The sequence below is a fragment of the Schistocerca piceifrons genome, chromosome 1, assembly GCF_021461385.2.
Source record: "Schistocerca piceifrons isolate TAMUIC-IGC-003096 chromosome 1, iqSchPice1.1, whole genome shotgun sequence".
NCBI classification, from domain to species: Eukaryota; Metazoa; Arthropoda; class Insecta; order Orthoptera; family Acrididae; genus Schistocerca; species Schistocerca piceifrons.
The window spans coordinates 311,975,648-312,002,972 of record NC_060138.1 but is presented as its reverse complement, the minus strand read 5'-3'; the positions used below and the strand labels follow the sequence as shown (position 1 = coordinate 312,002,972).

The 27,325-nt window shown below is 37.0% G+C and overlaps 1 protein-coding gene across 1 annotated transcript in view; it reads left to right on the top strand.

Moving 5' to 3' along the window:
- Window positions 1-27,325, top strand: part of LOC124712219 (esterase FE4-like) — a 123,228-nt gene that overhangs the window by 60,931 nt on the left and 34,972 nt on the right. Inside the window, 2 exon segments of the mRNA XM_047242516.1 lie at window positions 11,945-11,950; window positions 23,519-23,651. Of these exon segments, the coding sequence (XP_047098472.1) occupies window positions 11,945-11,950; window positions 23,519-23,651 (139 nt within the window).

Genomic DNA, 27,325 nt, shown 5'->3' with positions numbered 1-27,325 from the left:
TGGTCTAATTTTATGAACATCACTGACAGTTATTCAGATACAGATCAGATATTAAACAGATGTCACTAACTTTAACATAATGTCTCCATTTCTGTGTAATGATCAAATTCTATACAAATACAATTTATAATTTTCTTTTCCAGTAGCCCAACTGATTTGACAAGGCAGGTTGTTGTTGATACCCTTAAATATAACATTATAATTTAATACTGCCTAATTTCTGAACACAATTTTCAGGTTCTAAATACTATTTTAGTGTTACAAAAACAAAACATAAATAATTTAGGAGCAAAGGAGACCACTCACGTATAAGCAGAAGTGCTGAGTCATCAACAGGCACCCATAACAGAGAAAGATAATTTTCTAGCTTTTGGAGGACACCAATATCTTACAAGTGGTGGGATAATCTTCAGTGAAGAAGAAAGCAGGGGAGAACAAACTGAATTCATAATATTTCAATTAGAGAGTCAATCACAATGTGCCAAGAAAAAACTCATAAAGAGATGGGAGAGTACATACTATTGAGTAGCAAGTAGGAACTAACATAGCAAACCAACTGGATGAAATTAAGCTTTCAAGAAATTGTGAAGTGAAAAACAGAGTAAGTTTACATGCTGAACAACAACAGAAATCACAAGAATGCCATGGAACAGTTTTTTAAGATTGCAGAGCATACTACACCATGCAGCCCCAGCGGTTCAAGACAATAAAAAGTAAGTATCACAAAAAAACAACGCCATAGTTTTGCCTAGCATTGCTACAGAAAAATTTTTAAGAGCAACAATGGAATTTTTGAGTATGGAAAACTATGCGACGATATAGAGCAAAATGTTGGAACTGTAGACTACATATTTATTCAAGTTTATCATTGATTGTTAAGCTTGAACTATTGTAAGTTATCATTATAGCCAAAACAGAAGTGAGATAAAGACCAATATGATAATAAAATGGGACAGTGGTAAGAATTTGTGCGAAATCGGGATGCAGACATGTAGAATATCAAATACATGACCTATGCATAGAGTAAAACGATTTATGTTGAACATGAGTGCATGAGACATCCACACAACAAGAGAAAAACAGAGCACATAGATTACCAAACAGAGAGACAGAGACAGAGAGAGAGAGAGAGAGAGAGACAGAGAGAGAGAGAGAGAAAGAGAGAGGTTCCACCATTAAGCACAAAGTTGCTCTTGCTGGTCAGTGATGGTGTTGTTGTGGTTGATAGCTATCACAGTGGCCCCCTGCCCACCCCAAACATGCAAATTATGGGGGAGGAAGTGAAGGAGCTGCACTACCAATGTCAATGAGGTGAATGGCAGTTGGGCGGTATCGGGAATCATGTGTGTAAGTTGCTTGATCAGCCACTTTGTGGTTGGCCCAGAAGGGGGGCATGGATACACAATTTCTTGCAGATGTGAATCTCTTATGACCATGCACTTTGTCACTGGGATAGGAACCAGGCATGGCTGGACTGTTTCTGGTAGGTGATGACGTGTTGATGCACGTGACCAGTCGTGCCATGGCTGCCACTTTCACAAGACATGACTGGGCCATTCCTGAAGTTGTTCTGGGTGTCATATGAATGCTAAATAGGCAGAATATCTGTGGCTGATGCAGGAAACATCCATTGTGTCTGCATGGGGACCCAGGAAAGAGATAGGGGTGGGGTGTCAGTGGCAAGGATGTCAGCATGTGGAGACCATGCATACCAGAGGGACTTCGATGTCATCAAAGTGACAGCATATGTTGAGTGGGTGGTGCAGTTGATGCAAGTTACTAATTTATTTGCCGGATCAAACTGCTCTGGCCATGGCTTGCGTGTTGACTGTCCACGATGTGCTGGAAGCCGAGAGGCAGGCAAGAATGGTGGGTATCAATCTGTTCTGGGTCATGGTTGAAATTGGTGTATGCTCAAATGCAGTTATAGAGTCTAACATTTTTGTCCTGAATTGTTGTGTCAGGAAGAGGCACGAAAGTTGTCAGTGACAGCTGGAAGTGAATACTGCAAATGACAGTGGTTGCACCAGGATCATGTTGAGTTCATTTCTTCTGATGATTCTCAAATGTGGCATTGTAGAACATTGTAAGTCTTTAGTAGGTGTGCAGTAAATGAATGTGGAACCAGATGAAAGTAGTCAGTGGATTCAATGGAGTTGGTGATGTCATGTGAAGATCTGTAGCAGATGGTGATCAAACTGCATTCCAGTGAGCCATACAGAAGAGTCATGTGAATAGTGTGCTGCCGAACGGGAGGAGCATGCCCAAAGATACCAGTGCTGGAGGAGAAACACAGTGTACTGTCATTTGTGTTTTGTTGCATATCTGGGATCAGTGACAGTGCAGAGGCAGGGTGGAGTGGTAAATGGGCATGGTCGGACATTGTGTAGGCGTTACTAGTCAGCAGCACCATGCTTATATATGTGCTGCCACACTTGTCATCGTGATGGTTGAGTGTCAAGACCATGCCATAGTGAGGGCAGTGGATGTGTCATTGCTATGTTGCGGGAGCAACACGATCTCCATATGGAATGTGTCGGCATAGTGTTAATGAATCACCAAGAACTCATCAGATGAGGAGGCACACTGCTTGAGTATGTCAATGGACATATGATTGTCTTCCAACTGTTTGTCTTGAACATTCCATGTACCATCTGGGGTGGAGGTACTAGGGCAAAGGTTTCTGGGATGCAGTGCCCATGTAGAAGTACAGGAGCTCAGCGCAATGTACAAACAAGATGAGGTGGGACTGACATTAAAAGTGCATCACTAGCTCTGGTTTTATGATGTCATTATGAGTGACTGTCAATGTGAGGCAGTGAGTTGATGACACTTGCAGAGTAGGGGTCATGGGTTGTGAACTGTGATCTGTCAGCTTCATGCATTTGCAATGCCATAGTTTCATCTGTTCTTGATGAGCCATCAAGTGCTGTTGAATTGATGTCAGAGCTGATATTTGCTCGAAAATGGTTGTTTGGAAATGTGACAGGTGGGTATGAACAAAAGTGTTACAAGCATTATTGACTAGCTATTAACCAGATGACAGCCACACGAAGATGTGTTGGTGTATGGGGTGTGCCACACAGTGCAAAGTCGTTTGTTTAGATGGGTTGCAGGTCACGGGACTAAGACAAAGTGGGGACATACATTGAATGATGCTGATAGAAGTGGCTCTGATCAGGTGTGGCAAAGTTCACCATGTGCGGGGGTTATGCAAGTGCATCATGGTTGGTGATGATTCACACAGATGAGAGCATAACATGCTCAGTGGTTTTCTTCCCAGAACTGGCTGGAACACAGATGGGGATTTTCTACACAGATGCAGGCACAGAACAAATAGTGGGGCAGGGTGTCAATGTATGAAGGATGTTGCTCCAGTCATAGTTGGAAGCAATCAAGTGGAGTCAGTCAGACTTGGCAACTACATGGAAGGAAGCAAGCCAAGGCTGACTCTGTGGCACATGGTGGCCAGCATTGTTGTCCCTAGAACATTCTTGATGTGAATGTTCATTCCCAACATGACTAGATACAAATAAATTGTCACAATCAAAGACCAGGTTTGAGGTTGCTCCAGATGAAACTGTATATTTTGCAGGATCTCGAATGAAATCCAGGCAACCACCAGCAATGAAGGCGAAGGAAACAAATTCAAGAATGGTGCATCAGATATGCTGTCTGTGGCAAATGAACATGAACTTGTGGAGCCAGAATGTTGCAGTCCAGTCTTTGCATGGTATTTTTGCAAATAGGGTACTATGATGAGGTCCTGCTTACATTTTAATTCTTTCAGGGCTATCATTGTTAGTAGAACCACAGTACTGAAGCATTTTACTTGCATAATTGCTGTCTATAGATGGTGGCAGAGTCAGTTGAGAAGCACTGTACTGTCCAGAATGGGAACCATCGGCGTGACATGTGAATTTCAGTGGGCAGTGGTTATGTGCAGGTCACATTGTTGTACCTGTATCGGTGTGAGTTTTGCCTTGTATTAAGTTGTGAATCACTGACATCAGCAGTGTGGGAAATCAAGACACGGGTGGGTGTAGAATATTGAATATATTATCTGTATGTAGAATAACACCACTTTGTTGAAAATAATTACACTAGACATCTGCACAAGACAAGAACACATTGGTTGCAGTCAGATACTTCCATCTATAATCCACATTACACAATGTCTTTAATGAAGATTTGAGAGGAGTATAGATTACAATAAACTTACTAATTTACTTAGCTTGTCATGTTGAGTTGGCTCCAGTTCTTCTTGTCTAGGGGTCTAATTATTGAAGCCGAAAAATGTTACGTGAGGACAGTTGGTCTGAACTAAATAAATCTGTAGATTGTTGTTGCAGCATTTTTTAATGTAAATATATGTTCTCACATTTTAGTATACCATACAGTATTTTCATTTTTCACATTAACAAAGCCAATATTGCATTGTTCACACAAAAATACTTCCAATCACATCAGAGGCATTCTTATGAGTCTCACACTCTGAGCAAAATACAATATTCCAAAGGGTTTAAATTTCTTCTTAACAAATGAATTGCTGCCAGATTTTGTTACATTATTAATTTCGAATATTATTTGATAAAGGAATCCAGAAATAAACATAGTAAACAGTACAGGATTGTGTAATTAACATAGAAATTTTAAGTGTGCCAGTAATTCGTGATTTCAAATGTTTCTAAAAAAAATAATAATAATAAAATAAAAAAACCTTAAGAACAATAAAGCACCAGGGGAAGACATGATAATTACAGAAATGTGGAAAAGTGTGGTTAATACAACTCAAGAAAAACTACTGGGAATAATCAATGAGATTTGGAGAACGGAACGTATACCGGAAGAATGGAAAACTGCATTAATCCACCCCATCTTCAAGAAAGGGGATAAAACCAATGCAAATAACTACAGAGGGATATCTTTACTTCCGGTAACGTATAAAATTCTATCTAAGGCCCTACAAAACAGATTAGAGAAACAACTTGATCAAGAAATTGGTGAATACCAAGCAGGCTTTAGGAAGGGAAGATCTTGTGTGGAGCAAATTTTAAACTTGAAGTTAATTATTAAATATAGAAGATTAAGAGGAAAAGACATCTTTATCACGTTTGTTGACTTCAAGAAGGCATACGACTCCGTTGACAGAACAACCTTGGTTAACATCCTTAGTGAGTTTGGAGCAGACAAGAAAACAGTCGCAATCGTCAAAGAAACACTTACGGATACCTATGCAAAAGTCAAGTTCCGTGGTGAGGTATCCAGACCATTCAAAATCAGAACAGGATTAAGACAAGGAGATGGGTTGTCACCTAACCTATTCAACTGTGTGTTAGAAAAAGTTATTAGAGAGTGGAGGAAGAAAACGACTGAAGAAGGAATACAAAAAATCAGATTAGGAAGAATAAAGGATGGATTAGAAGTACATTGCCTCGCTTTTGCTGATGACTTAGCGATTGTGGCAGGAAGTTTGGAAGAAGCAGTCAAACAGATCAAGATTCTGAACGAAACAGCAGAAAAAGCAGGACTGAAAATCTCCTTCGAAAAGACGGAGTACCTAACCAATGTAAAAGAGGCACCGAACAATATGATTACAAAGTATGGCCAGATAAAGAAGGTTTCTAATTTCAAATATTTAGGGGAAATCATCCAGCCCAATGCTTCAGATAAAGAAGGAAATAAAACAAGAACAAGAAAAATGGAAATGGCATTCCAGCTAACAAAGAATGTGTACAACAAGAAGTCAGTATCAATTAACACAAAAATAAGGCACTACAACACTGTGATTAAGCCAGAGTGTCTGTATGCATCTGAATGTTTAGCAATGAACACTAACAAGGAAATGGAAGCTATAGCAAAAAAGGAGCGAAAAATCATTAGAAGAGTACTTGGGCCGAGGTTTGAGAATGGGACTTGGAAGCTTAGAAGTAATAGAGAAGTGTATGACAAAATTGAGAAAGTGGGAGATACTATGAGGAAGAGAAGAGTAAGCTTTTATGCCCATTTGAAAAGAATGAATGATGAAAGGCTGACAAAGAAAATATTCGTGTTTTTTGACAAGAACCCCAGAACCCAAATTACCTGGTTCAAAGAAGTCAAAGCAGACTTAGAGGAGATGGGTATAGGAGAAGATGATATAATCAACAGAGACTTAATGAGAGACAAAATTCAACATTTTGAAGGATTTGAAGTGAAGAAGAGAAGAACTGGAGGAACAGTGTGGACAGAAGACCGAAGGGAGCAGCACAGAGAGAGGATGAAGACATATTGGCAGAAGAGAAAAGAGGAGGAGCGCAATAGGAGAAATGTACATTGAAAAATAGTTGTTTAACGCGGTCCTTAGACGGCCAAAATCGGAATTTAAAAAAAAATAAAAAAAGAAGAAGAAAAGAAATTTTAACTGTACATTCAGAACTAGTACTTCTTTATTATAACATAAAAACTAAAATTTTTTTATAAATTTTGGCTAGAAATACAATATACAATGTTTAAAACTATGTAAAAGTTTTCAGGAAAGCAACTGAGATAATGCTGACATGTCGAAAATTCAAAAAAAATAATGCGGGTATTGAAAACTACTTTTGAGAAAAAGTATTGCTAGAGAAGGAAGTCCCATTACAGAGTCCACAAAATCACTCTCACTGGTCAATGGTGTGCTTGTTGGTTTTGATGCCAATCTAATGATTCAGAATTTCTGGACAGTAGTAAAATCAGAGTGGTAGACAATATTCCATGTAGTGGTATACATTGTTCATGGTGACATAAAGATCAAGAAAAGGAAGACAAAGAGTATGTGGTACACAAATAGAATAGCTAATTCACAGGATAAAATTAAAACCATATGGTCAGTTCTGAAGACAGTGTCCAGTCAGCAGCACAAGGTCGATGATATACAGTCAGTTCGTAGTAAAAATACTTGTGTTTCTGAGAAATCAGATGCATGTATATTATTTAACAATCATTTTCTGAGCATTCTGGTGAATTAAATTAAAATTCAGCTTCTACAGGGAATCATATAACACTCATGGCAAAAGCCTTTCTGAGATTGATGTCTGAAATTCACCTCTGTGATACAGACAAGTGGGAGATTAAATCAATAATTAAATCACTGAAGAGTAAGGACTCTCACGGATATGATGGAGTGCCTAGCAGAATATTAAAGTACTTTGCTGCACATGTCAGCCCTGTATTTATCCATATTTGTAATTTTTCCTTTAGGAATGGTCTGTTTCCTGAATGATTAAAGGGCTTAGTAGTAAAGCCACTTTATGAAAAGGGAGAAAGGAATAATGAAGACAATTTTAGACATATCTCTATGCCATCAGTGTTTGCTAAAGTTATTGAAAAGGCTGTTTATGTAAGGATAATTGATCATTTTATAGAACATGATTTGCTATCAAATGTACAGTTCAGATGTAGAAGATGTTTAACAACTGAAAATGCTATATTCTCTTTTCACTGTGAGGTACTGGATGGGTTAAACAAAAGGTTTTGAACACTAGGCATTTTTTTTTTTTAACTAAGGTGTTTGAGTGTGTTGATCATAAAATATTGCTCCAGAAGTTCGACCATTGTGGAATACAGGGACTAGCTCACAATTGGTTCACTTCTAACTTTAGCAAAAGACAGCAAAAGATCATTATTCCCACATACAAATACAAATGCAAATGTTGTATTGCACTGTTGAGCATATTTACATGCAATTGATGTTGTCAGTGTTAACACAACAATAATAACAATAATAGTAATATAAACTTTGACATGACAAATGTTATTAACTACAATATAATAATCCAAGATGTATACAATACATATTTGAGCAAATGTCAATAACAACAAGAAGTTTCCTAACAGATCAATTACAAGATAAATGATGTACATATTTCAGTGAATGATAAATAAATAATCAAACAGATAGTTAACAATAAGAACATGAAAAAGTAATAAAATAGTGACACAGTTTGGCATATGAAACTTCCTGGCAGATTAAAACCGTGTGCCCGACCGAGACTCGAACTCGGGACCTTTGCCTTTCGCGGGCAAGTGCTCTACCATCTGAGCTACCGAAGCACGACTCACGCCCGGTACTCACAGCTTTACTTCTGCCAGTATCTCGTATAGTTTGCAGTTAATTTATAGTTCATTCTCATAAGGAAAGTGGGTCATTTGTCAAATACTCAAGGAACTCTCAAGCAGAGTAAATTACTTTACTTTAGATTCACCTCAAAATACTAGTTTTAAATTTATTTACTGGCACTGTATAGGCATTTTCAGGTAACTTGTTGAAGTAGACAGAACCAAGATATGTTATGTGTCTTTGCAAGCCTAGCATATGGCATATTATTTGTATGACCACTTCTTATGTTATGGTCATGAACTGTTCTCCTTAAGTCAAATTTACTCAGATTCTCTTTAATGAAGAGGAGGCAGTTGTAAATATACAGGCCAGCTACTGACATTATATTTAGTTTCTTAAAATAATCTTGACATGATTCATATGGCCTAAGTTCTGCTATGCAACTAACAACATTCTTTTGCCATTTAAACATTAATTTTGAGCCTACAGAATAGCCACATAATAGTATTCCATAACTCAACTGCAAATGTAAGAATGAAAAATATGCATAAAGCAGAAGTTCTTTACTGACACTGCTCCTCAGCTTGTACAGAAGATAAATGACACGTGCCAATTTTCCAGATATCTTCCCTGTGTGGTATCCCAGCTGAGCTTTTGATCTGTATGAAATCCTAATAATTTTACTTTTTTGTTATCATGACTGGGAGCATTCATGAACCATGGACCTTGCTGTTGGTGGGGAGGCTTGTGTGCCTCAGCGATACAGATAGCCGTACCGTAGGAGCAATCACAACGGAGGGGTATCTGTTGAGAGGCTAGACAAATGCATGGTTCCTGAAGAGGGGCAGCAGCCTTTTCAGTAGTTGCACGGGCAACAGTCTGGATGATTGACTGATCTGGCCTGGTAACACTAACCAAAACAGCCTTGCTGTGCTGGTACTGCGAACGCCTGAAAGCAAGGGGAAACTACAGCCATAATTTTTCCCAAGTGCATGCAGCTTTACTGTATGGTTAATGATGATGGCGTCCTCTTGGGTAAAATATTCCGGAGGTAAAATAGTCCCCCATTTGGATCTCCGGGCGAGGACTACTCAAGAGGACGTTGTTATCAGGAGAAACAAAACTGGCGTTCTATGGATCGGAGCGTGGAATGTCAGATCCCTTAATCGGGCAGGTAGGTTAGAAAATTTAAAAAGGGAAATGGATAGGTTAAAGTTAGATATAGTGGGAATTAGTGAAGTTCGATGACAGGAGGAACAAGACTTTTGGTCAGGCGAATACAGGGTTATAAATACAAAGTCAAATAGGGGTAATGCAGGAGTAGGTTTAATAATGAATAAAAAAATAGGAGTGCGGGTAAGCTACTACAAACAGCATAGTGAACACATTATTGTGGCCAAGATAGACACGAAGCCCACGCCTACTACAGTAGTACAAGTTTATATGCCAACTAGCCCTGCAGATGATGAAGAAATTGAAGAAATGTATGACAAAATAAAAGAAATTATTCAGATAGAGAAGGAAGACGAAAATTTAATAGTCATGGGTGACTGGAATTCAGTAGTAGGAAAAGGGAGAGAAGGAAACGTAGTAGGTGAATATGGATTGGGGCTGAGAAATGAAAAAGGAAGCCACCTGATAGAATTTTGCACAGAGCACAACTTAATCATAGGTAACACTTGGTTCAAGAATCATAAAAGAAGGTTGTATATGTGGAAGAAGCCTGGAGATACTGACAGATTTCAGATAGATTATATAATGGTAAAACAGAGATTTAGGAACCAGGTTGTAAATTGTAAGACATTTCCAGGGGCAGATGTGGACTCTGACCACAATCTATTGGTTATGAACTGTAGATTAAAACTGAAGAAACTGCAGAAAGGTGGGAATTTAAGGAGATGGGACCTGGATAAACTGACTAAACCAGAGGTTGTACAGAGTTTCAGGGAGAGTGTAAGGGAACAAATGGCAGGAATGGGAGAAAGAAATACAGTAGAAGAAGAATGGGTAGCTTTGAGGGATGAAATAGTGAAGGCAGCAGAGGATCAAGTAGGTAAAAAGATGAGGGCTAGTAGAAATCCATGGGTAACAAAAGAAATATTGAATTTAATTGATGAAAGGAGAAAATATAAAAATGCAGTAAATGAAGTAGGCAAAAAGGAATACAAACGTCTCAAAAATGAGATCGACAGGAAGTGCAACATGGCTAACCAGGGATGGCTAGAGGATAAATGTAAGGATGTAGAGGCTTATCTCACTAGGGGTAAGATAGGTACTGTCTACAGGAAAATTAAAGAGACCTTTGGAGAAAAGAGAACAACTTGTATGAATATTAAGAGCTCAGATGGAAACCCAGTTCTAAGCAAAGAAGGGAAAGCAGAAAGGTGGAAGGAGTATATAGAGGGTCTATACAATGGCGATGTACTTGAGGACAATACTATGAAAATGGAAGAGGATGTAGATGAAGAGTTTGACAGAGCACTGAAAGACCTGAGTCGAAACAAGGCCCCAGGAGTAGACAACATTCCATTAGAACTACTGACAGCCTTGGGAGAGCCAGTCCTGACAAAACTCTACCATCTGGTGCACAGGATGTATGAGACAGGCGAAATACCCTCAGACTTCAAGAAGAATATAATAATTCCAATCCCAAAGAAAGCAGGTGTTGACAGATGTGAAAATTACTGAACTATCAGTTTAATAAGCCATGGCTGCAAAATACTAACTCGAATTCTTTACAGACGAATGGAAAAACTAGTAGAAGCCGACCTAGGTGAAGATCAGTTTGGATTCCGTAGAAATATTAGAACACGTGAGGCAATACTGACCCTACGACTTATCTTAGAAGCTAGATTAAGGAAAGGCAAACCTACATTTCTAGCATTTGTAGACTTAGAGAAAGCTTTTGACAATGTTGACTGGAATACTCTCTTTCAAATTCTGAATGTGGCAGGGGTAAAATACAGGGAGCGAAAGGCTATTTACAATTTGTATAGAAACCAAATGGCAGTTATAAGAGTTGAGGGGCATGAAAGGGAAGCAGTGGTTGGGAAGGGAGTGAGACAGGGTTGTAGCCTCTCCCCAATGTTATTCAATCTGTATATTGAGCAAGCAGTGAAGGAAAAAAAAGAAAAATTTGGAGTAGGTATTAAAATCCAAGGAGAAGTAATAAAAACTTTGAGGTTTGCCGATGACATTTTAATTCTGTCAGAAACAACAAACGACTTGGAAGAGCAGTTGAACGGAATGGATAGTGTCTTGAATTGAGGATATAAGATGAACATCAATAAAAGCAAAACGAGGATAATGGAATGTAGTCGAATTAAGTCGGGTGATGCTGAGGGAATTAGATTAGGAAATGAGACACTTACAGTAGTAAAGGAGTTTTCCTATTTGGGGTGCAAAATAACTGATGATGGTCAAAGTAGAGAGGATATAAAATGTAGACTGGCAATGGCAAGGAAAGCGTTTCTGAAGAAGAGAAATTTGTTAATATTGAGTATAGATATAAGTCGCAGGAAGTCGTTTCTGAAAGTATTTGTATGGAATGTAGCCATGTATGGAAGTGAAACATGGATGATAAATAGTTTAGACAAGAAGAGAATAGAAGCTTTCAAAATGTGGTGCTACAGAAGAATGCTGAAGATTAGACGAGTAGGTCACATAACTAATGAGGAGGTGTTGAATAGGATTGGGGAGAAGAGAAGTTTGTGGCACCACTTGATGAGAAGAGGGGATCGGTTTGTAGGACATGTTCTGAGGCATCAAGGAGTCACCAATTTAGTATTGGAGGGCAGCGTAGAGGGTAAAAACGTATAGGGAGACCAAGAGATGAATACAAAAAGCAGATTCAGAAAGATGTAGGTTGCAGTAGGTACTGGGTGATGAAGAAGCTAGCACAGGATAGAGTAGCATGGAGAGCTGCATCAAACCAGTCTCAGGACTGAAGACCACCACAACAACAGCAACAACTCAGGTGCAAATGGAAGAATGAAAAATATGCATATAACAGAAGTTCTTTACTGACACTGCTCCTCAGCTTGTACAGGAGGTATATGGCATGTGCCAATTTGCCACATATCTTCCCTGTGTGGGTATCCCAGCTGAGCTTTTGATCTATATGAAATCCTAATAATTTTACTGTTTTGTTATCATGACTGGGAGCATTCAAGTTGAATATAATAGCTTCAGTTTTACTATCATTCTTCTGCAATACATTTGCCTCAAATCAAGTAGTGCAACTCTCCATTGCCACTGCCATTCTGTGTTGCACATTTTTGAGATTGGTATCACATGTGATGAGTGTTGTGTCATCAGCATATAGCACTGCATCAGATGCTACAACTGCAGGTAAATCATATATATATAAATAATAAAAAGGAAAGGTAGAAGAACAGATCCTTGAGTTCCACCCTTTACAATGAGAAGATATTCTGACACTTTATTTACCTTAACTAACTGCTTTCTATTGTCCAAGTATAACTGCATTAGGCATAGAGCATTCTCTCTCAGTCTGTAGTGGTAGAGTTTATGAGAATATTGTGGGAGACTATATCAAAAGCTTTCCTGAGTTCAACACAGATAATATCTTTATTTTCAAAACAGTTGTATATTTTTGCTACCATACTCTCAACTGCTTTTCCTGTAGAAAGGCTGGATATGAAACTATACTGAGAGGAGGTGAGTATATAATTATGTTCAAAATATAGACTCATCTGTTAATGCATATATTGACTCATCTGTTTATGCATGTAGGATTCTATTATTTTTGATATTATGGTTATAAGTGATATTTGTTGATAGTTATCTGGTGATGCTATATCTTCTTTCTTATGTATCGGATTAACTGCAGATATTTTTAAACATTTTGGATGATTACCTTCATTTAAAATTTTGTTGGTTATTGTAGTCAGTGGTGTTATAATTTGATTTCTGATACATTTATTAACATAATTTGAGAGACCATAGCAATCCTCTGATCTAGAATTACTGAGCTTATCTATTGATTCATCGACCATCTTCTCAGTTACACAAGTCCAGTGAAAGCTGTCTGTCTGTTTACTGTTCATTTGTGGCAGCAGTGCTTCTGCCTTACTCACATTCTCCATTATGCTGTTATCTGATTGAGAACTGACAAAATGCACATTTAGAATATCAAGTGGAATTGGTGTCTGGTGTACTTTATTGTCACAGTTAGTTTCTGTTTTAATAGTGATGAGAATGGCTGTGATGTGGGATCTGAGTCAAATGGGGGATGCCCCAGGGATCGGTGCTGGGGCCACTCCTGCTCCTTATTGATATAAATGATGTGTCTTGTAGTATTATAGGTAACTCTAAAATATTTCTGTTTGCTGATGATACTAGCTTGGTAGTAAAGGATGTTGTGTGCAACACTGGCTCTGTTTCAAATAGTGCTGTTCATGACATAAGTTCATGGCTTGTGGAAAATAAACTAATGTTAAATCACAGTAAGACTCAGTTTTTACAGTTTCTACAGTTCAACATAACCTGACATTTTAATTTCATGGAGTGGGCACGTAATTAGTGAAACTTAACAGTTCAAATTTCTAGGTGTTCAGATAGATAGCAAACTGTCGTGGAAATCCCATGTTCAGGATCTTGTTCAAAGACTTAATGCTGCCATTTTTACTATTCGAATGGTATCCAAAGTAAGTGGTCATTCAATATAAAAATTAGTCTACTTTTCTTATTTTCATTCACTTATGTCATATGGTATTACACTTTGGTGTAACTTTTCCCATTCTAAAGGGATATTTTTGGCTAAGAAATGGGCGGTTCAGGCAGTCAGTGATGTAAGTTCACAAACCTCTTGTTGACCCCTGTTCATGAGTCTGGGTATTTTGACTTTGGCCTCTCAATATGTATATTCCTTGCTGTCATTTATTGTTAACAGTTTAAGTTTATTCCCAATAATAAGCAGCTTTCACTCAATAGCTACTCAGCAGAAATCAAACCTGCATTTGGACCAGACTTCCTTAACTCTTGTGCAGAGAGGTGTGCAGTATGCTGCTGCATTCATTTCCAATAAGCTACCACAAGAATTCAAAAATCTTAGCAGTAATCCATGCACTTTCATATAGAAACTCAAGAGTTTCCTTGTGCGTCACTCCTTCTATTCTGTTGAAGAGTTCCTTGAAAAATTAAGCATATTCTCATTATATTGTTGACTGTGTTTACTTACACTTATGGCTTGACTTTTTTTGGGTTCATAAACATTTTATTTTTATCTGTTATTATTTTTATGTTTTAATTTCATGTACTGACACATTCCATGACCTTGGAGATTTGTTCCTCAATTTGGTCCTGCAGAATTTGATGTGTAAATAAATAAATAAAAAAGGAAAACTGACTATTGGTGAATCAGACTACCAAATCAACTCAGTATATTAACACATGACTGTCTAGAAAGTACTACATGAGAACCTGCTGTACCTGTACCATGTATAGTGTATGCAGGCAGTATCAGCAACTGACATTCCTAACTGGGTACAGACTTCTATAACTAGTTTACTCAATGATTTGGCAACCCTCACTTTAGTGCAAATATGCTGTTCAAGGATGAAGTTTTGTTTCAATATTATCACTTTGCATGTATGGACTGTTGGTAACGATCGCAAAACTGTGCAATCACATCATAAAACAAAGATTTTTATCCCAGAACTGTTGGTGACTATTTGTTAGGGCCTCCCAATCTGCAACCCAGGCTCAACAGACTAATTTACCATGCTTTCATAGACAATACACTAACTCTTCCACTAGAACCATTGCCTTTATGACAGGAACAAAGCATGTATATTATGCATGATTGAGGTTCTCCTCATTTCAGTGTTTATGTTTGTAGGCTTCCAAGTAAAAGATTCTGTGACAGATGGATAGACAGAGATGGACCAGTTCCTTGCTCTCCATGGTCTCTGGACATAAACTCACTGCAGTTTTATTTGGCGGGGTATTTGAAAGGTCTTGTGTACTGAACCCTGGTACAAGATGTACAGATTCTTCATCCCCTCATTGTGGAAGGCTGTTCTAATGTGATCCCTTCCTGCCTATAAATGAAAATTTGTTAAATACCTGTCAAAATAAAGTTTAGATACAATTCTGTTGGAAATTTCCAGACACATAATTAATTAAATTTCAGGACAAGGAACCTAGAACAATTTTTGCTACCACTGTTGGATGTAGAATGTCAATAATCAAAACAACACTTATCTTTCCCATTTCGTAAAGTGCAATGCCATAGTTACTGTTATTGTTGTATCTCATTACCCTAAAAAGAAAACAGAACAGCATGTTAATCATTATCTTGCAGTTAGTATTGAAGCATAATTCTTTGGTTTAATAAATTCATCAATAATTACTATTATCCGAGTTCTCCAAATGATGTATTTCACAATAAAGTGTACCTCCTTTAAAATGAAACAACAGATAAAGTTGCTCTGCTATATCTCCTTCACTTTTAAAGATCATGAGACACTTTCTATTTACTTAAAGATATATTAACAATATATTTCACTGGTGTGTTAGAGGTGAGTTATTCAACTTTCCATCACTTCTCACAACCAACTACTATTACTCACTGCAGCATGAACGTTAACCAAAGATACATTTGTGTTGACAGTTGAGTATGACTCAGTACTGAGTATGACTCAGACTGATTCTTAATCATGGATAATATATGTGTAGAACAATTATGTCAATATACAATTACATTTCCTTGTGTTTGAATAATCAGATGAGTTTTTGAAAGGATTTCAGAATAAAAGACAGAAAATAAAATGACATAAGAATATAGGTCTGTAGACACGGATATTAATCAATAATCTCATATCAGCAAACACATGCATTGCCAAAGCTTCAAAATATAACAGGAGTAAATGAGATATTGCACAATGTACCATTGGTTGTGGCTGTATCATACAATACTCCAGGATTACATAGGTGTAGTCTCATTATGCCACAAAAAATACACAATACTCCAGGGATACATCAGCATGTCAGGGATTCAATGCAATGATAGACTGATGTCTATACTCTTGCTAATGGAGAGCATTTTGGATAGTGTTTCAAACTGTGCTGATACTTCCGTTTCCTGTGAGTTTAACATGATCAAAGTGTTGAAGAGTTGTTGAAACAGAACTCTAAAATGGCAATGAAGTTTTTCTCGACCCATGTCAATATAACTTATTTTCTTCCTTTATGTAAGAGAAATGTTTCCTGTAAGTTTGGCCATACCTTTTTGTTGTACCATGTATTTCTGGAATAAGCACTTAATACTATTTCTTGAAATTTTGTTATTAGGCTTCCACAAGATAGTTGGTATTAAAATGTAACCACTTTGTTAGACTATCTGAGTTAATATTCAAGTCAAATTCTTGATGTTTGAAGAAATTGCGGTATCTGTTCCTTGCAGTTTGCTTCACCTGTAAATTAGATCCTTGGACCCACCATAAACTAGAGGCTATCTTTGTCACAGTTAATCAGCTACCTTAGAAATGATGTAGCTGAAAGGTGATATCCTCTTATAATGTTTTTTATTCAGATCACTGAACCAATCACTGACTCCCTTTGACCATTGCAGATTCACCTTATATATTTTTCAGCAATCATAATTTACTTGTTCACAATGTTTAAAATGTTAATTTCAATTATTTAAATTAGAAGATGCAAAGTTTTTATGAATGAGCTTCAATATTTGGATTAACAAAACAGGGTAAACATTCCATGATAACAAATAGTTAAAAAAAAAACTTTTAAAGTAGTCAAAGATCAAATAGCATTTTAGTTACAGTTCAAACCATGCAAAGAAAGTTGAGTCATCCATTTAGTGTAGTCACAATATGTGCTCATTGAGTTTACTTACTTTGCATATATGTCATGGTTAGTAAGGCTATTGGGTTCTCCGAGTTGGTCAGTTATCACTCTCTGCAATATATGTTATACCATTCTGTTATAGGTCTGTGTATCTTCAAACATCTGTTGGTTTGGATTTTTCAACATCACAGTGATTCAATATTTCCTGTTAGTTCTACCTTTTTTTTGGGTCTCACACACATATTATAGAACAGTCCCACGCACTTGAGTAGCCTGTTATAAGCAGTCTCCATGACAGACACATTAAATTTCCCAGTATCTTACCTATGGTTGAGCTGAAGTCACCATTCCATTTCATGTCTCTAAAATTTATGCCAATGTATTTGTATTAGTTGGCTGGTTCAAACTGATACTCACTGGTATTGTACTCATAGGATAATATATTTTCCCATTTCATAAAGTGCAAAATTTTACATTTCTGTCCATTTAAACCAAGATGCCAAATTCTGCATTACTTTGAAATCTTATTAAGATCTAATTAAATATTTGTGAATTGTTTTTCAAAGTGTAAGCTAACTGCACCATCTGCAGAAATTCTTAGGTTACTGCTGACATTGTCTGCCAATTCGTTAATATGCAACATGAGCACCTGGAGCACCCTGAAGTTACTTCTACTTATTTCAAAAGCCCCTCATTAAACATAACAATCTGAGTCTTCTCTACCCAGAACCATTTCACTCACAAATTTCATTTCATGCCCCATATGAGCATATTTTTCTTAATAAACATGATGTTGTACTTAGTCGACAGTCTTTCCAAAGTCATGAAATACTGTTTCTATCTCATAGGTTTGATCCATGACCTGCATGTGAGAAAAGTATTAGCTGGATTTTCCATGCTTGATGTTTTCAGGATACATGCTAATTGTTATGGAGTAGGCCATTGTGTTCTCATTATGTTTGAGCCCAGAACATGTTATAAGATTCTCCAGTAGGTGGATGTCAGACATCTTGTAGATGAGTGACACCTTTTCTGTTCTTTCAATAACTGGACACCATTTTGCGTTCAAGGGATCTATACTACATTATTGTTGAGAGAAGGGCAAACTCAGCAAAAAGTTCTGTATAGAATCTGATAGGGATAACATCAATCCCTGGCCTTGTTAATAAATTTTAGTGAATTCAACTGTTTCTCAATGCTGCCACTGATATTAATTGTTCATATCATTGTCTCACCTATAGTGGACTAATATGTGGTGCACAGAAACACATAACAGAAAACAGCATTGAAACTAGCTTTAAAGTTCTTTCTCTTTTTCTAGTAAAAGTACACACATCTGTACACATAACCACACAGACACCCAAACATACTCTCTTGCAGTAGTGGTGAGACTGGTTATTGAATATTAATAATTGAAAGCAGTTTTCTGGGCAGATGGAGGGGGTAGGGAAGGGTGCATAAGACAAGAAGGGGTAGTGAGGTAGTATGATGCAGGTCTTTTGACAGGTGACTCAGTGGCTGTACAAGGCAAAAGCAGTTCAGGAGGTAGAGCATATAATAAACAGAGGGAGGGAGGGGGGAGAGTGGTTAAAGAATGGAGAGAAAGGTGGTGATAAAGAGGGGGATCACCACCTTTTCATTATGTTACATATTTTTTCGTCCAAGGATTTCTATTGTTGTTATCCACATCAATCATATCACAATGATGTTAGAATTAAATTCAGGCAGTACTCATTTATTTTCTTTTGTAAAGGTAAATTGAAAAGAAGTTTGCATTTCTGCACTTTGCTTGTTACACTCAAATTTAGTTCCTGTGCCATCCATGACAGTCTGGACAACAGCTTTGGTGCCACTGGGAGATGAACAGAATGTCCTTTTGTTTGGGAGAGATCTCCTGATAAGATTCAGTTAAGGTAGTTATTGAAGACTTAGTGCATTGCCCTTTCCTTTAGCATCTCTCTCTATCTGTGCTATATTTTGTTGTACACCTACCATGCGATAGTGTCTCTATTTTCAAAAAAGTTTCTCTATGGATATTGCATACTGTGGAGGATTACTTTCAACATGCACTATACAAGGTTCATATCTATACAATGCTGGGTCAATTATTCTTATAATTTTGGGCACAGTTCTTCTACATGCTCCTGCTAAGCGTTAATGTTTCAAGTTCCTCCTAGAGATAAGACACGATTGCCTCTTTAAGTAGTTTTGCTGAACATGTACATTTTTCTACCTGTTTGAGCTGCCTTTACTGTGATAAACATTATTGCCAAACTGACTCATAATCATTGATACAAGTTACAATGTGGATGTCCTCAGAGAGAACAGGTCCAAATCAGTTGTTGGAGGATTAAATATTTCTGCAATGATGGCAGTATGATTGGGGAATGTATGTACTATTGAACTGATGATTTTTCATAAATTTTCGGTTACATCTTGGGTTTAGACTGTTGGTCAACAAAAGGAACTAATTATAAATCATGTACATCCTTGAAACTTGAATATGATTCACACAGTCTCACAGACAACATCAGTGTCTGCTTTGGTGGATTTCAATGAATATTCCATCTCCATTTCCTATCCTATTGATAAATCACTTACATTCACCCCCAAAAATCTCACTTCTGTATATCACAGGTATTTTTTAAATTTTTTATTTACTGTGAGCTCCACAGGTTAGTAGGAATTCTTGTAGGGCTTATAATACTATTTTTGTGAATTTCAGATTCCATCCTCTTTCCAAACATTAAACCCAACAGCTCAATAACAGAAGGTGGTATTTATTTAAGTAATTCTTAAGCCTTTTCCAATTATTTCTGAAACAAAATACATTTGCAGCAGTGGCCTGTCACTCTCTACAATTTTGTATCACTTTTTTCATTCAATGGAAGCAATTTCATTGTTTTAAGTATTTGTGGAAACTTGTGTAGTCCTTTAGCAGACTCACCAGTGGATAATGTGCAAAGAGTAAACATTTTATTTCTAGCTTTTGCATTTGCCTTTACTGCTATCCTTCTCACTGGAAATTAGCAGAGGCACTGTCTAAGGTGCTAAGTTATCTGTTGTTACAAAATTTTCTTTGAATTTTTTTAAAAAAGTTATTTTTATTGTTATTTTAATTATTTTATTTTATTTTATTTATTTATATCTTTATTTATTTATATCTTTATGGTGTGCTACTAAAATAACCATTAACACAACTTACCGTAATCTTAGATGTGCAGAAAGACCCATGTTGTTTGATTGCATGATTGCTGAACAGTCACTGGAAAGCTACATCCATTAAATATCTGGAATTATGAATACACAGCAGTTAAAAGTGGAATAATCACATAAAACTAATAGTAGGACAGGCAGATGCTGGGCTGAGATTCATTGCAACAATCCTCAGAAAGTGTAGTCCAAAAACAAAGCAGGAAACTTACAAAATCCTTATATCATTTTTTTGGGTGGAGGGGGGGGGGGGGGGGGGGGAAGGATGGAAGTGTCATTTCAATGCTCATTGCTCATCCATCTCTGAAGGCAATACAATATGATGTGGATTACTGTTGAAATTCTGAGAACATACATTTCTAGAAGAGTTCATCAACATAATGCTACCCCGTACATATCTGACAAAAAAAACTAAAAAGGAAAACCAGAGATATTTAAACTCGTACATAGGCAACACAACAGTCATTCTGCCCATGCACCATTTGTGGCTGGAAGAGGAGATGGATGAGGGGGGAGTGACAATGGTGTATAAAGTACCCTTTCCTACACACTATAAACAGTTTACTCATTCATGCCCAGAAAGATAATATGGCATATATTTTGTGCCTCAAGGGTATGCTGTTGGAGACATTATGTGTAGAAGTGAAAGAAAGAATGGAGGTGTTCTAATATTTGTTAAAGACAGTATAGTGTTTGCCAAAATAGATGTTAGCTCTTACTGTCCAGAAATAGATGTATGATTTACCTGTATAACACCAAATGCAGTGAATACTATAATTGTTAGCTTATATAGATCACCAGGTGGAGATTTGAGCTGCTTATGAGGAAAATAATAAAATCTAAAACAAAACTAATTATCTGTGGTGATTTCAACATTGAAATGGCCAACAGTGATGAACATGTTACTAGAACATTTTTTAATATCTTAAGATCACTAAATTTACAGTGTACAAATTACACACCAACATTGGATAATGTGTGCTTAGATAATATTATAGTAAATTTTTCTAGAGATGTGTATGATATTAGACTTGCTAGTGTAGCCCTAGCTGACCATGAACCATTGATTTTAACAGTCTACCATGATCAGTTGCCTAAATCAGACACATCAGTCAGAATCAAGTCTAATGCCACATGGACAAGACGGCACAAAGATGAATATATTAATTTACTTATTGACAGATTATCTGATGTTAACTGGGACTTTGTATACAACACATGACCTGGGAAGGGTGCTGGTGTAATGGTGTTTAACAACTTCCTGAAAATACTCACAGAGTTATGGTACTCCTGCTCACCATTTATCAAAAGTAGCCCTAAGCATAAACAGAAAAACAAACAACTAAAAGGTATACTGATGAGCTAGCTCTCACTACGAAGGAGATGCTCAGGTAGTACAGAATATATAAAAATTCTTGTAAACAAAGACCTGAGCTAGATAATATTTGTTATAGAGCTTATACAAAATGTAAAAAAACCAACAAAGACAAACTGTCCTTGGCCAAAAAACATCCATGTGAACATTACATTGAAAGTGCTCCCAACAAATGTAAAGCAGCATGGGGCATCATCAACCAGTATAATTCACAAACCCACACACAAGATGCAATGCTGGTCGCAGAAGAAGTAAATAATTACTTCCTAACCTCAGTGAGTGAGCTGAAAAACAAAATCAAGAAAATGGCACTTGTGCACTAGATCATCTTGGTACTGTGCCTCATAGGAGGTATACTTTCCACCAGAATGTTGTCACCCCAGAGGATATTGTAAAAGCTGTGGCAAGGTTCACCAACTCCAAAAGTATGGACTGTTATTGGTTTTCTAAGTATCTAATGAAAGAAAAAATACATTTTATCTGTCAATCTCTTTCTTTCATTTTTAATATGTGTTTAGAATCTGGAGTTTTCCCAGATGCACTCAAAACTACAAAAGTGATACCAGTCTTTAAAAAGGGAGATAAGCATCTGCCCCAAAACTATTGACCAGTTTTTATTGTCCCAATTTTCTCTAAAGTGTTTGAATATCTAATGTACAGCCAACTAAATAACTATTTTGAAAAGCATTATCTCTCCAACAGACAGTGTGTATATCAACATGGTAAAAATACCACTACTGCTGTCACTGAAGCTGTTAACCAGGTGTTAACTGCACTCGAAAATAAGGATCTAGTATCAGTTGTACTTTGTGATCTTAGCAAAGCCTTTGACTGCATACCATTTAACACTCTACTTGCAAAACTGGAATTTTATGGTATACATAAACCATCTTTAGATATAATCGAATCATACTTAAGTAACAGGAGACAGTTTGTATCAATTAAAAATAAATGCTCCTCGCTGAAGGAAGTTTGGACTGGAGTGCCTCAGGGCTCGGTCCAAGGTCCTTTTCTGTTCATCATTGCAATTAATGGCTTATCTTACCATGTAGGAGCAAATTCAATTGTGTGTTATGCAGATGACACAACACTGCTCAATACACACAATGACACAACAGATCTTCATCAGGTAACACAGGAAAAACTAGAACTAGTAATAAATTGATTTTCTTCTAATGAACTTCTATGTAATCCTGATAAAACACAGGAACTAATTCTGGGTTTAACTACAGCTGTTGAAAGCAAATCAGTAAAATTGTTAGGCTTCCACATTGATTCAAAATTAAACTGGGAGGAACATATTAGCCATATCTGCAAGAGAATAGCAAGATTGTGTTATCTCATCAGGAGACTGACAGATGTAGTCACTGATGAGTATGTAAAGGTGGTATATTTTTGGCCTGTTTCAATCACACATTTCCTATGGCATATTGTTATGGGGACATTCTTGCTTTGTCAGTGAAATTCTGAAAATTCAAAACAAAGTTATCAGAATAATGAGCAAAGTTAAGTCTAAGGAACACTGCTGCTCCCTCTTTATCAAGCACATGATATTAACTGTTGTGAATCTAAACATCTACACAGAACTGCTTTTTGTCAAAAGCAACATTAATGAGTTCAAGACCAGAGAGAACATACATCCCCACAAGACCAAAGGCAAACTGGACTTCGACATACCAAGACACACACTCACAAAGACTGCAAAACTCACAAAAAATAATGAGTTTAAAACTCTTCAATAAACTTCCAGCATCTGCTCAGTCACTTACCAGTATATTTTCAAATGTAATTTTTGTGACTGGTTACCCAAACACCCATTTTATAAGATAACAGAATATTTTGAAATAATCATTGACATTAGTTTATAAGAATATTCCTAAAAGAAGTGGAATTAAATTGTAAAAACTTTACTGTAAAGTTATTGTTAATTGTATATTTAATGTTCAGACCTATTCCACTGTAAGTGGTCAATGGTAAATAAACTGAATACTGAATTCTGAATATCTGCTTTATTTACACAGTGCACGAGTGCTCTCCTCTTTGGTGAAGGCATTGACGTTGTGGTGCAGAGAATGGCACAGCATTCAACTCAGCCCGTTTATTATTACTATTTCTCTTATTTTGGACCTCTGACTAGCTATCCTGGTTTGGAAGGTATGTGTATTTATTTATTTTAGGTAAAGAAATTACTGCCATCATTGATATTGATGACTTCATACTTCATTGCCTACCCGATTGTGTGTGATGAGCAGATTGCTACTTCTTAAAATAATGAAAATACCTTGAGCTCTTTGAAGTGATGAGTCACTATGTCATAATCAACTGAGACTTGAATTAAACATTTATACTGAATTGACTTCCATTACAGAACAACGAGACTATGAATACAATTAAAATGTTTTCTTTGTAGTACAACCAAAATTAAAATTCAGATTCAACTATTGTTTGTAGATAAAAATAAACATGAAGTTTTTGAACAGCCATAAGAATTTTGTTTTTAAGCTGCTTCATAGCTGCTGTAATAAATAGTTTAATGTGGGAGTGGGAGGGTGTAACAGTCTGGGAAATAATGAAGTAAGTTAACCTCTTCGATGATACTGCAAAGTTGGTGTGTGGTTAAGAAGACAGTTGAATATCAGGTAAAAATAAGGGGATTTAATGTTGAAGTGGAAAGAACTAGAATGGAAGAACAAAGGTTGAGTAAAGTGAAGGAAACTATTGCAGAAAGTAGAAGTTACAGAGAGAGAACACGTATGAAAATGTTATATATACAGGGTGTTTCAAAAATGACCGATATATTTGAAACGGCAATAAAAACTAAACGAGCAGCGATAGAAATACACCATTTGTTGCAATATGCTTGGGACAACAGTACATTTTCAGGCAGACAAACTTTCGAAATTACAGTAGTTACAATTTTCAACAACAGATGGCGCTGCGGTCTGGGAAACTCTATAGTACGATATTTTCCACATATCCACCATGCGTAGCAATAATATGACGTAGTCTCTGAATGAAATTACCCGAAACCTTTAACAACGTGTCTGGCGGAATGGCTTCACATGCAGATGAGATGCACTGCTTCAGCTGTTCAATTGTTTCTGGATTCTGGCGGTACACCTGGTCTTTCAAGTGTCCCCACAGAAAGAAGTCACAGGGGTTCATGTCTGGCGAATAGAGAGGGCAATCCACGTCGCCTCCTGTATGTTTCGGATAGCCCAAAGCAATCACACGTTCATCGAAATATTCATTCAGGAAATTAAAGACATTGGCCGTGCGATGTGGCCGGGCACCATCTTGCATAAACCACGAGGTGTTCACAGTGTCGTCTAAGGCAGTTTGTACTGCCACAAATTCATGAAGAATGTCCAGATAGCGTGATGCAGTAATCATTTCGGATCTGAAAAACGGGCCAATGATTCCTTTGGAAGAAATGGCGGCCCAGACCAGTACTTTTTGAGGATGCAGGGACGATGGGACTGCAACATGGGGCTTTTCGGTTCCCCATATGCGCCAGTTCTGTTTACTGACAAAGCCGTCCAGGTAAAAATAAGCTTCGTCAGTAAACCAAATGCTGCCCACATGCATATCGCCGTCATCAATCCTGTGCACTATATCGTTAGCGAATGTCTCTCGTGCAGCAATGGTAGCGGCGCTGAGGGGTTGCCGCATTTGAATTTTGTATGGATAGAGGTGTAAACTCTGGCGCATGAGACGATACGTGGATGTTGGCGTCATTTGGACTGCAGCTGCAACATGGCGAACGGAAACCCGAGGCCGCTGTTGGATCACCTGCTGCACTAGCTGCGCGTTGCCCTCTGTGGTTGCCGTACGCGGTCACCCTACCTTTCCAGCACGTTCATCCGTCACGTTCCCAGTCCGTTGAAATTTTTCAAACAGATCCTTTATTGTATCGCTTTTCGGTCCTTTGGTTACATTAAACCTCCGTTGAAAACTTCGTCTTGTTGCAACAACACTGTGTTCTAGGCGGTGGAATTCCAACACCAGAAAAATCCTCTGTTCTAAGGAATAAACCATGTTGTCCACAGCACACTTGCACGTTGTGAACAGCACACGCTTACAGCAGAAAGACGACGTACAGAATGGCGCACCCACAGACTGCGTTGTCTTCTATATCTTTCACATCACTTGCAGCGCCATCTGTTGTTGAAAATTGTAACTACTGTAATTTTGAAAGTTTGACCGCCTGAAAATGTACTGTTGTCCCAAGCATATTGCAACAAACGGTGTATTTCTATCGCTGCTCGTTTAGTTTTTATTGCCCTTTCAAATGTACCGGTCATTTTTGAAACACCCTGTATGTGGCTGGACAAAAAAAAAGTGTTTTGTGTTGTAAGCTCAATGAGATATAGAAGAGCATCAAGCAAATGTAGACAAAATCAGGTATTAATAGCTATTCTGTAGTAAACCATCAAGAAGTCCTACTTACGGCACTGCAAAAAATATAAAATTTCCCCTTTTTTATTTCCAGATAAGAAAACTGTTTCAGAGAAAATAGAAAAGTATTGCTCATGAACAATATTAGAAAATCTCCCTTGTTGTTACCTGTAAAGTAAAACACATCAATAATGAATGATAAAATGAAACTCTATGAGAAAAAAGGTCATCTGAAGCATTATTAAACAAATATAAAATGCATATAAAATCAGACAGATTTTTGGAATTCAGTTCCCAGAGAAGACTGTGGCAAAAGTTACATCTCTACTACATTTTCCAATACATCATTAAAGACAAATAAATTATATTGCAACAAATACTGAGTACATTATCAGCAGACCTTAATGGTATGTGAAATTAATAGGAAGGTCAGTGTTGGCCGTAATATTGATGTTTTATTGATAGTAAAATCGATTTTCAATCACATAGTGATCATCTTCAGTGTTGGAAGTTAAAAATTTCACATAGTGATCAGTGAATAAAAACAAAAAACACAAATACACCTGAGTATAAACCAAAAATTGGAAAGAACATACCTGTGGTGTACAAATTAAACTCATAGACACTGGTATCTAGTTATCAGTAACCAAAGCTGAGAAGCGATCACAATAACTGAAGCTGCTGTAGTCATTTTTAATGTTCTCAAATGGACCAATGGATCTCTGACCATCAGGATATCTTGTTATGACTTAGTTTAGGACAAACATAGAAAAGTTAACACATACTTTCATCTACAGAAGGCACATCAAAGAACTGTGCAAAATCAGCATGTTTAAAAATCAACTTCAGTTTCAGTCCTGGGATATTATTTACAAGGAAGATAATGTAGATAAGAAAACATCACCAATCCTTGACATACTGGATTATCATTTCATTGTGCCATTTCCAATAAAAAAACAAATCAAATTGCAATACTCAACAAGGAAAACTGGTAATAAGTGGATCACAAATGATATAAGAATGTCGTATAACACTAAGAGGCCACACTATGAGCAAAGTGTAGAACAAGGTTATACAAGAAGATATTTTGTGAAGTAATATATAAAGCAAAACAACTAGAAAATAAAGTGTGCATAAATGTTTCTAATAACAAATGTAAATCCATGTAGGATATTGTCAAAGAAATTTTACAACCTGACTCCTAACAGAAAACACTAGCATATCTGCAAACAAATAACAGATATCAAACACATATTTGTGATACATTCAATTAACACTTTTCTGGAATTGCTAGCAGTCTTTCAGTCAGTCAATCTCCACTGACAAAACATTCTGTCCAAAGTGTAAAAGATCTGACAAATTCCCAATATCTGCAGTTTGTTCTCCTAATTAATGGAACATGAAAATGGCCTTGATGTTTTACTTACCTA